General features: G+C 35.7%; 1 protein-coding gene across 1 annotated transcript; it reads right to left on the bottom strand.

The window, feature by feature from the left end:
• Window positions 1–6,190: 6,190 nt before the first annotated feature.
• On the bottom strand, window positions 6,191–6,773 carry LOC123781212 (transcription factor BTF3-like). Its single transcript, XM_087869692.1, has 2 exons — window positions 6,392–6,773; window positions 6,191–6,290 (listed from the first exon to the last, which is right to left on the bottom strand). The coding sequence occupies exons 1-2, from the start codon at window positions 6,607–6,609 to the stop codon at window positions 6,191–6,193; spliced, it is 318 nt and encodes a 105-aa protein (XP_087725818.1). The 5' UTR covers window positions 6,610–6,773.
• Window positions 6,774–12,251: the final 5,478 nt, after the last annotated feature.

The following is a 12,251-nucleotide window of genomic DNA, read 5'->3' as shown; positions in this document are numbered from 1 at the left end:
GAATAAATCTTCATTTAGCAATTAATTCTAAGATATGACCACAAAACACCATTAAGAAAAGAAAAAAAAAAATAGATAAATTGGACTTGATCAAAATTCAAAACATTTTGTGCTCCAAAGAGCAACATATAGTAGGTGGAAAAAAAAACACACAGAAGGAGAGAAATATTTATAAATTATATATCCAATAAGGGACCAGTGTCCAGATATAAATAACTGGAGCTCAGAAATGAAAAGACAAACCAGTTAAAATTTGGGCAAAGGATTTGCCTAGGTATTTCTCTGAAGAAATACAAATACCCAGTTAGCACATGAAAGATGATCAAGGTCCTTATCACTAAGAGCACAATCAAAACTACAATGAGAAACAACCTCACATCTATTGGAATGATGTTAATAAAAAAGACAATAACAAGTGTGGATAAGGATGTGGAGACCCTGTAACCTTCATTTGTTACCAACGAATATGAAAAATGGTGCAACTACTTTGGCACACAGTTTGGTAGTTCCTCGAAATGTTAAATACACAGTTACACATGACCCAGCAATTCCATTCCTAGGTATATATGCAAATCCAAAAGAAATGAAAACATTGTCCACTCAAAAATTTGCAAATGAATATTCCTAATAGCAATTTTCATAATATCCAAAAGGTAGAAACAGCTCAAATGTCCATCAATATAAAAGGATAAACAAAATGTGGTATATCTACAATGGTATATTATTGGACAATGAAAGTTAATGAAGTAATGACACATACTACAACATGGATAGACCTTGAAAACATGATACGTGAAAGATGCCAGTCACAAAAGATCACATATTCTGTGATTCTGATTATATAAAATGTCTAGAATAGAAAAATCTATAGAGACAGAAAGTAGATTAGCGGTTGCTACGGCCTGAGGGTTGGAGGAAATGGGAAGATATTGCTAATGAGTACAGGCTTTCCCTTTGGAGTGATAAAATATTCTAAACTTAGTGTTGATGGCCGCACAACTATGAATATACAGAAAAACACTTTACGCTTTAAAAGGTGAATTTTAAAGTATGTGGATTATATCTCAATAAAACTGTTATAACGTATATAATGGAATAAAAAGATACTATGATAAAAAGAAAGTCCAGCTTAAAAAAACAAAAACAACATTAAAAAAAGGAGAGTGATTGAGATAAAAACTCAAGTACGCTAAGCCACACTTTATCTCTGAAGGAAAAACCATTGTCTCAGAAAATCGAGAAAAATTTCCCAGAATGCAGCAAAATATATAAATATAAAAATGTGCACCCGTATGTACATATTTATAGGTATATAATATATAAAAATATATAAATATATGGAAGAGTGTTTAAGAGACTGAAGAAATTGAGAATTCTTTAAGAGAAGTGAAAAGTTCCAACATCAAGTTGAACAGGATTTGGGGGAGAGGCAATATTTGAAATTTATGGCTGAAAATTTTTCATAATAAGAGAAATACATGAATATTCACATTGAAGAAGCAGAATGAGATGTGAATTGGGTTGGTAACAATAGATACATACCTAGACACAATAGTGCAACTGAACAGAGAAGGTCTGGGGAAAATAAAGAAACAGAATGAAATGACTCATTACGCAAAAGGGTAAATGACTTCTCAATGGCAACAATGGAGGCTAGAAGGATTCAGAATAATAGCCTCAAAGTGATGATGAAAAATAACTGTCAACTTACATATCTATATATTCAGCAAAATTACTTTTTACCAGATCCACATTTAAAAGAACAAGAAAACTCTAGAAGAAAATAGGGTGATACAAAAAATAATTGGTAGACACATGAATAATACAAACAAAAGTTTGATTATATTAAGCAATAACTATAACAGAGACTAATTTGAGGACTATAACAGTAAATGAACAAAAATACAGGCTGACGATTACTTTTGAGATGAGGGTCCAATTGAAATTCAAGCTCTAATGCTCTTGTATAATAAGGATGGGGAAAGAGAAGGAGATTTGGTGTCAGAAACATACATATTAGTATCCCTGATCTGTCACAAATTAACTTTGCTCTCATGCCTACTCTGGATTCTAAAACTGGTAGGGAGTCAATAGGTTTTAATGAGTGTGGACTTTAATTTTCTTAACATTTGCATTTCACTAACATTTCAGTCTGTTAAAGAAGAAAAACGAAACGACAGCAAGAACAGCAAGAACAACAACAAAGAGACATAGTTATGACTTTCATTCCCAGGGTCCCTCAAAAAGAGCTAGATCCCAGAAGGATTGCTCCAAGTTCTATTGTTTGGGCAGTTGAGTACCTGGAAAATCCAAATCGTGGCCACAAAAAGGAGTTAAGTTCATCGCTGATGATTGGATTAAGCATGAAGGCTTTGGCAATGTTGGTAAAAAGAACATCAGTAATAAGATAAAATACTCAATAGATGGAGCTCATTAGCATGAAGGCTGTAGTATGGATAGAGACCAACAATCCAGGAAAGAGTGTTTTGGAATCTCATTTTCAGGAGTGCTGGCCATATATTACAAGAGCTAGACTTGGGGTTTAAGGTAGAGAGAGCCAGATCTCAGCGTCTCGGAGGTGTTACGGCATGTCTCATTGTCTGTTTTCAATCATTTTTTTCCAAGTAATTAGACCCAATTGTTGCCCAAATGTAATCTAATTATTTTCCCACCCTGCCTCCATTAACCCCTGGAACTTCTCACCTTGACACAAGAAAGGTTTCCACTCATAATATTTTCTCAAGTCTAGAACTGAATAAAAGCTCTCATTGTGCACTGTTGATTTTCATCTGGTGCAGTTCTGGTAACAATAAACTCCTACCAGAACTTCTTGATTCTCTGGAATTCATCTCTGATAACGGTTTTTCAAACTCCAGTCCTCAGAATACACTGTGTCTAGCCCCTTATTTAGTGATTTTGGGGGTAGTTGCCCCCAAGGGTGCAATGCATTTCTCCAAATATCTCTAAATATCTGGATGTTTAATTCTTCAGCTCTTGGGAGGGAAGTTTGAGGACTGAGAACTGACTATGGATGAGTGGCGTCAGCACAAACTGGCTGTTTGAAAATAGTGCACAAATAGCAGAGGAACGTTTTTCATTGGTGCAAATATTATGTGTCTCGGTTGAAGAGCAGACACTTGCCGAAGGATATAAGGACTTTTAATCTGATAGCCAGACTGCTAAGACTTCATTAAACAAACATACTTTTCTTGCAAGTTCTGTTCATTTTTCAGATGGTTCAGAATCTGTTTATGAAAAATAATGAATAGTCCTACAACTCCAGCCCAGCATGAGAAGGTTTTTCAAAAGGTATTCAGAAGATATTACTGGAGGTTACAATCTAGTGTGAGTTTAAGAGAGAGCTTCCTGAAGGAGGTGATGTCCAAGATGAGAAAGCAAGTTGAGAATTTGTTGTAATTGTTCAGGATAAGAAAGAGAGGAAGGAAATTGGAGGCATGTCTAAAAGTAAACATATAAGAGAAGGGATACATAAAAGGAAAAGAACAGGAGAGATGACACAGTGTTGAAAGTAGTTAAAAAGTCAGGCAGGTAGGATAAAAGATGTGATGACCTGCAGCCAGATAAAGAGAAAAGAAAGAGCGAAAATATAAAGGTTTTCTCATTGTGTCCCCCCCCCCAAGTTATTTGCACTGCTGGCTTTAAAATTAGAATGTAGCCAATTCCTTTACTAAATTGATAGAAGTAGTTGCCTGGAATCTATAGTAACACAATCCAAATCTTTTGGACAGTTATGATTCTGCTGCAGTTGAACTTTGGCTAATTAAAACCAATAGCTGCCAGCAAATTCATTAATCCTGATCTGTTTATAGATCCATTGTGAGGAATGATCATTTATTATCTTAAGACCCCGTGCCTTCTGATAAGTATTATTATGTAAAAATATGGACAGAGAGTGCCCATTGGCAAGAGCTGTTAATCTTTTCAATTCACACTTGGAGTACTTGTAAAAACCAAGCACATTATCCCTCATTGAGAGGCAGGAATGACAAGTTGGTTTAAACCAAGGAGACCTCTGTATAAATTAACAGATGTTTTAGTTGAAAATAGAAGTTGTCAACATGACCTTAATTAATGAATTTGCTAATAGTTGTTCCCAGAATGAGGTAATATGCCAAGTTCTAACCTAGGTATAGAGGAATAAATTGAGGCTTTAAAGTTAGACTCAAATTGAAATCCCAGCTTAGGCCTCATGATTTTCATGGTCTTAAATAAGTCATCAGGTTAACTCAGGTGTGAGAATCATATTCCTACATACGGTGCATTTAACTAGTATTTAGCATCTAGCGATGCTCAATGAAAATATGCCTTTATAAAGTCAAGTGCATGCTCTTTAATTGAGGAATGTGTGTTCAACACTGTGTATACATGTGTGCTTGAATTTATGAACAGAGTAATAGAAGTATTTATTGACTTATTGGCTAAATCTCATATCTTGATTATGAGGTAATTCTGGCCATGCTCTCTAACTACTACCAGAAAAAAGGACTTTAAACCGATTCTCATATTGAAATCATCACGTGGGGTACAGATCGCACAGCTTCTAAATGACTTATATCTAACAGACTCATCCAATGAGATTCTTCATTTAGTTATCTTGGCGTAGGTTTTATCACTTATTTATTCTAACAGACATCCTGGGAGTTCCAGTGCTATGCTTGATTGAGACTTCTGCCGATCAGGTGGACTTTTGTTATCACCTACTTAACAAAAAATATCACAGGCCAAATCACAATATGGCTCAGAACATTGAAGCCTTTATTATTATCTTTAATGTTATTATCATCCCCAAATTTATGAAGAAAATGTCAGACCTGATGGCCACTTTCTCCTCTCACATGACTTTTTTTCCTTAAATTGTGCAGGAAGATTTCAGTCCTAGGCCCTCGTTTTGTTCCAAGTCTTTGTTAGGAAATATTATCTCATTCAGCCCTTCTCTCAGCATCATCTTCAGCATCATTACCTTCTATTTAGCTGTAGTCTTATTACTTTGGTTAAAAACATATGTGAGATGTATTATGTCAAGAGACTCAATGTATGAATTGCCATATTCCCTTCTTCCTGCTGTGGTGGTCATCCAAATGGTAGAATGTACCACACTCTGCGTGCATGCTTGATATATAGTGTGGGTAAGATTGTTGTTTTCAGCTATTAAAATATGCAGATTCTTTGTTACTACATTATAACCTGATCTATCCTGACTGAAACACGTTGAAGGCTATGCTAACCCTCAGTTTTGTGATGACAGAGCTTGGTTATACCAGAGCATTAAGAAAGTATGCACAGATAAGTATCCTTTTTATACCAGGAAAGATGTGCTTCCATTGCAGTATATTCTGGTACGATACCACTGACCTAAACCAAGTACATTTATACCTTTGTAAGCAAAGACTCCATGAAATTCATCATGCTAACAGTGTGTTCCAATAACTAACAGGAACGCCCCCAACATAGCACTTTTCTAAAATAAAATATTTGTTTTATGACATTCCTAGCTGGAATGAAAATCTAATGAGTGAAGAATTTTTCATTTTGCTCACTTAAAAAAAAAAGACTATTTATTTGAGAGAGAGACAGAGTGTGAGCGAGCACAGATGGGGGGAAGGGGAAAGCAGAATCTTGAGCAGACTCCTGACTGAGCCACTCAGGCATCCCTATTGGCTCACTTTTTATTTTCTATTTTTAAATTTTTTTCATTTGTGTACTAGGCAAAGAACTTTATTAACCTTGTTTAAAACTTTATTCCCTGGCTTCTTCAGCTTAATTAGCTGCAGAGGATGAATTGTGTATAAGCAAAAACTGAAAAGAACAGCAGTGTCCAAGGTGCTTGGGCTTAAAAATATTGGAGATCTAGATTTTGTCAGATCCATGAAGAAAATTTTAAAAAGCAGGCATAATATAGAATAGCCACTCTTAGGGGTGCCTGGGTGGCTCAGTTGGTTAAGCATCAGCCTTTGACTCAGGCTGTGATCCAAGGGTCCTGGGATTGAACTGCGCATCGGGCTCCCTGCTCAATGGAGAGTCTGCTTCTCCCTTTCCCTCTGCCCCCCAATCGTGCTTGCTGTCTCTAGTGCTCTCTCTCTCTCAAATAAATAAATAAAAAATCTTAAAAAAAAAATAGCCACTCTTAGTAACTTCTTCAAGTTTTATATTCTTCAGAAATTGACTCAATTCAGTTTGTTTCATTCTTGGAAGGTTTATCAAAATTCTCCACAAGATCTGAAACTTTATCCTCCTCCTCCTCCTCTATGGGAGTAGACTGTTCTTCCCCCCTGCCTTTTTTTTCTTTAAAAGTTTAAAAACTTTGTTTATTTATTTTTAATTTTTTCCCCAGTTTTTCTTTAAATTCCAGTAAGTGGTGCTTTCCATGCACAGATTGGGCAGAGCTTCAGCCAGTCTTCTTAAATTAGTCCGACTCCCTGCACCAGGTTGGCTTGAGATCATGGGTAGCATTTCTGTCAGCTGCTTTGCCCCAGCGTGGCCTGGATTGGTGAAAGTGTCCGCTGCCCTGGATGCCTGACCTGTAGGATTGTTAAAGTTGATCACTGTTCCTTGGTTCATGAATATATTCATGTCTTCAATACCAGACATATTATTTACCCCTCACTTCTTGAAGGTGAGCTGAAGGCTTTTATCATTTGCGATAACCATTCTATGAACCCCTTCTTTCCACTCACAGTTCCTTTCCCATCACTGAGCACTTGTACTTGCAGTTTGGCAAGCTTCTCCTGGTTCACAATTGTTCTTTCATCTTGTTGGAGCAGAAATGGGACCACATGGGGGACTAGGGTTGGTGCTCAGAGAGTCTGAAGTGGACGAGCTGAGATTAGGATGTGCACATGCCTGTTTTGTTCACTTTTTAAATACCTACCACCCAGTAGGTTGCCTAGCACAGAATAATTAATAAATATTTAATTTGAATGTGCCATTTTCACTTGTTCATTGTTTGACAGTGCCCTCTGATAGCCTTTAGGAGGAATTTTTCTGGACTAAGTACCATGAATATTACTAATTCTTCTAAATATCTAGTGTCATTTTTGACACATTTTGAATCATAGAATCTGTTTTCTCTTCTTGGCTAATAGAAATTCAATCCATTTGAGATTCTCTTCTTATCATTGATGTGCGTATTATGTCATTTAACCATAAAACAAATTTATGTTCCTTTATTTGAACATTTTTCTCTTTGCTTAATTTTTCTTACCTAATTTAATTTTTATTGTATTACTTTAATAGATTTAAAATACACACCACACATATATCTACATTTATGTACACAAAACCATATTTTGATATTTTTCTTAATAGATACATTAACTTTTTATAATAACCAGTTATTTTACTGTACTTTGAAGCTTTATTCAAATATTTTAAACTGTACAAAAACCTATGCACTTTAATTGTGAAAGTGTTAGGGTTGTTAGACCATATCATCTAGCTATAAGGCTTTAAGTAGCAAGGGCAATTTAGTCTTAGTGAAATTGCTCACCGCTTCAAGGCACCTAATTAGAAATTAAAATACCTAGGTTTTTTTTTTTTTTAATTCCTCTCCAGCTCTATCTCAGCATATTTTAATCTGAACTATATTTCTATGTTAAATATGATTACTGAGCAATGACAGAACTCATGGTCATTCATTGCTCATTCATTACCAGTTTTCATTTATAGTTGAAATGAATACTTTCCTCAATTATATTTTTTAATCAATCCCAATCCTTTCTTTTTTATATAAGAGATATTAAGCCTTGAGAAAATTTCTGCAGAGTAATAAAACCTGTTAGATTAGATTAATATACATGGGCTGCTCAACTATTATTAATTTAGACAGACTTTCAGTTTTCCTTTTTTGATTACACAGGACATTGATTTATGGTACATGAAATAACCAAATTGCACTTTTGAAATTTAAAATTCTAGAGTTCTCCTTGCAGTGTTGGCCTTGAACTCAGCTATTTTGTCCTTTAAATTATAAAATATATGTCCTTTTTAACTGAAAGGTATATATTGCCTAGTGCAGCAAGTATATTAGTTAAACGTTTGTCTGAGATTAATGGGTCATTCTTAACGTCATTAATGTGCTATTGAATCACAATAGAAGATAGCATATCATAAAACCTTTTATAATCTCTTCATTAGCCTCATTGTAGTGTAACGGCAACGCCTAGGATACCATTTTTTAACTTGTTTTGTTGCTTATGTCTTTTGAGTTTTGTTCCAAGTCCAGAGAGAAAAGATACTGATAATGCCTAAATGTGAGTACTGCTAGGAAGAGTATAGGCTTTTAGTTTACATTGCCCTGCTGGAGCGTGAGCATTCAGCATATTTAAGATGCAGAGATGATTAGGGAGAACCCATTTGCTAAAAGTGCCTGAACTGGGAGAGTACATGGGGAAATGGCAGGACAATGCCAGATAGACTAATATTTACTTTTTTTCCCCAAGCGAAAGTGGATATTCTGAAGTCTGAAGGTCTTTTGGGTTTACTCGGTCAGGACAGCATTTCCCCCCCTTCCTCAGCATCTGACAAAAAAAAGAAAGAAAGAAAAAAAAAGAAATCTCTTATAAAATTTGTTGGACTGATAGTCCCTCAGTGGTCATGTAAATTGGCTCCTACAGCCTTGCCAGGTTAATGCCCAAATTCCTTAGCTAGCATATGCAAAACACCTGGGAGTGACATCCCCAGATTCATGCAACCAGTACTATTGAGTACATTTTTTGCATAACCATTTTATAGGCACTGGTGATAATATAAAGAACTATAGAGGTACAGCCTCTATTCTTACAAAATCTACATTTCAGTGGGTTGGAAAAGAGAAGGTTTTAAGCAATTCATTAATTGCATAATTTAATAAATAAATTCGGAAAAGTGCTACAAAGGAAACGTGTAAGATGTTATAATAACTAACGAATGAGGAAGCCTAACCTAATTCTGGAGGGCAGCAGAGACTTCTTGAGTCAGGTGTAAAGCATAGATACGATGAAGAGGAAAGGTCCTGAGTCAAAAAAGAGTCTGATAAATTCCAAGAACTATGGTAAAACTACTGTGGGTGAATCTCCATTAGAAGGCAAGAGGGTGAAAAGCACAAGAAGTTACCCTTGTGGTAGGCTGAGCCCAGACCCTGCAAGGTTTTAGAGGCCATGGTATAGATGTTGATTTTATCTTAATGCTAATGAGACCCAACATCTGTGGAGATCTTTGGACCCATTCAACATGATGACTAGCAGGTCAGGCATAAAGGGATACAGGTTCCTATTCTTTTAGCTTTGATGTAGAGCTCATAAATATTCTGAGACTTCTTTTATAAATGGTAGATTATTTGAGTCAAAATCATCCAAGGTCAGACTAAAAGTACAAACCGACCTCTTTAAGATACTTCTACATCCGCCATTAGAGTTGTCCCTTATCAGCATAAACATCAGTTTGAGCCTGATGTCTACAAATCCAGTGTTGGAGAAATCTATACAAACTAGGGGAAAATGCTTTGGAAATATTAACAGCATGCAGTGTCCTAAGTTGCAAGTTTCTTCTATTTCTTTGTAGTGTCCATAAAGCAGTCTAGCTTGTAAAAACTTCCCTTGGCTTTTCGGTGTGTCTTGCTATTGCTCTAATGTGGCAGAGCATAACGGTCACAAGTATGAAAGGCTCTTTTACATTAAATTACACAGAATAAATTTCCCTGCTCAGAAGATGATAGCAGCTGATTTCTTCAATTTAGTTGCAGAAGATTCTAACATTAAATCTGAAGCTACCACGGAGTGATCTAACTTTGAAGATTGCAGTGATGATAATGGGGCTTCTAGTGAACTAAATGAATGTTTATGGCTTTTTCTTTTCTGCGTTCATTGTTGCTGCCGCTGCTACTCCTGCTGATGCTGGTTTTGGTGCGTGGCTTTTTCAGTAGTGTTGGCTTTAAGAACAGAAATAGAATAAACATACATGCAAATCAATAAAATTCCACAAAGCCTTATATTTCTATAGGATTGACAGTGATGTTTAATAGACTACTTGCTCTTTGCCCCCAAGTTTTAGTTTTGCTGTCAAGCATAAACCTCTTTTTAAAACTTCCTTGAATTTGAAATGATACTAGTCATGGGTAATTAGATTCTCTTTAAGAATACTCTTTATTTCCTTAATTGATACATGCATTTTATATGTTTATATGATTCTCACTGTGTATTATATTTCAATCAAGTTAAATCTGTATTTTTGTTTTTTTCTTTTTAAGGAGCAAACTTATGATTTCTACAAGACTTCAAGTATATCAGATTGTCCTATCTATCATATTTTATAAGCTAATTTTAGAGTTACTTCTTTGAATTGTTTTCCTTTTCAAAATTTAAATTCTCAATAAAACACTTTGTTAGGGGCGCCTGGGTGGTGCAGTCGTTAAGCGTCTGCCTTTGGCTCAGGGCGTGATCCCCGGCGTTCTGGGATCGAGCCCCACACCAGGCTCCTCTGCTGGGAGCCTGCTTCTTCCTCTCCCACTCCCCCTGCCTGTGTTCCATCTCTCACTGGCTGTCTCTCTTTCTGTCAAATACATAAAATCTTTAAAAAAAAAAAAGAAAATTTGTTAAATGACCCTTTAGTTTTCCACCAAATGTATATAACTTAACTTATTTAAACTATTACCGATTGATTGCAATTTTTCACTTAGAAACAGTATTTACCAAACATACATTTGTAGAACAATAAGGAAAACTATAGGGTTTCTGGCCTCAGAATATCAAGTCACCATGCATTAGAGTAAATAGGAGAGTGGGCTCCCTCTGCATCAGCAGGAATGAATGAATGAAATTCAGTTTCCTACAGGACCAACATGTGCCTTTTCTTCAGAAGCTTGAATCTGAATTTTCATAAGGATTTGGAAAGCTAACTTAAGAATCCTCAGAAAATTCTCCTTGTAGCTAAAATTTAGATGTAGATTGCTTGATTCCTAAATCCTCCCTGTTTATCCCTGCCAAAGTATGTTTCATTATTTACCCTATAAATAGGTAAGTGTAAGGACTCTTTGTCCCCTCTTGGAGACATTATCCCATTGGCCACTGCAAGTCTCTTCCTGGGATGATGATAATATGATGAATCATGTGTCTTCTCTTTCTCTTGTTTGGCTTTCAGGCTTCCCTTACAAAGCCTGTCCCTTAATAGTGAATGACATTGTGGTATTTACCTTTGTTGACTTTACACAACCTTGGTACATGAAGTTTTGCAAACATTTCTGATTGTTTCTCTAAACAACAAGAAAGAGGTAAATTACAAATATTCACAGCATTTTATTATACTTGAAATATCAGGAAATTTGCTAAGCATTCATGAGTGTTATTTTAATTTTTTTCTTTTTTATTCTTTTTTATTTTAATTCCAGTGTCGTTAGAATATAGAGTTATATTAGTGTTATGTTTACAATACAGTGATTTGTCAGTTCCGTATATTACTCATTGCTCATCAAGATTAAGTGCAGTCTTAATCCCCTTCACCTATTTCACCCATCCCCCCACCCACTAATAAAACAATTTGATGGAACTTTAATAACTCCATTTTACAGATGAGAAGACTGAAAATTTAAGAACCAAAATATCTTGCCTAGGGTCACATGGGTTATTAAGATAGCACTCTTTCACATCTGAGTTCAGCTTAGAAAGGGACAAAACACACTTCTTTGTCTTCTGAAACTGGCGGAAAGGAAGTGATCGAGATCACTCTGAAGGAGTAGGAAGCAGGTGTGCTGGATTAAGGAAGTAAGACAGAGGGAAAATCGGAAGCTCTGTGCAAAGATTAGAACTTTAAGATTTTGAACTTGAAAAGTCTGTTTTGTCCTTTTCAGGTCCAGTTCAAGTCAAGTTTGTCAAGTTCAAATAGACTTGAAAAGTTGATTTCAAGTCCATTTTGGACTTGAAAGCTGATAGCTGAAGAGGAGATAGGGTGAAGCTTATTTTCATATAATAGTAGGAGAAGCTTTGTAACTAGGGCATTGTGTGAGTTCAAAAGCATGTCTTACTTTCAGAATGAAGGCTTAAAATGAAAAGTATAACTATTCCTGCTTGCCAGTTTACTTGTAGAACTAAGGGAATTGGTAAGATATTGATAGTGAGAATTACGAACAGAAATACAAAGGAAGGTGGATGCCATACAATTCAAAATAGGAGGCATATGGGCCTGTTGGTGCAAAATTAATGACCTAAATTTGGCAATAAGGAGATAAGTTAATATCCAGATGATGTCTGGCCTCTGAGATA

Source organism: Ursus americanus, chromosome 18 (assembly GCF_024610735.1).
Source record: "Ursus americanus isolate L20-20 chromosome 18, mUrsAme1.1.p, whole genome shotgun sequence".
Classification (NCBI taxonomy): Eukaryota; Metazoa; Chordata; class Mammalia; order Carnivora; family Ursidae; genus Ursus; species Ursus americanus.
The sequence above is the reverse complement of the archived record's forward strand: the minus strand, read 5'-3'. Positions and strand labels throughout refer to the sequence as shown.

Bases quoted from the DNA above. Each gene is read 5' to 3' on its own strand.
- LOC123781212 (XM_087869692.1), bottom strand. From the start codon at position 6,609: ATGTCTGGTATTGAAGACATGAATATATTCATGAACCAAGGAACAGTG. The intron at 6,291-6,391 runs GTGCATGGAAAG...AAAAAAAGGCAG, and splicing joins GCTGAAGCTCTGCCCAATCT to GGGGGAAGAACAGTCTACTC.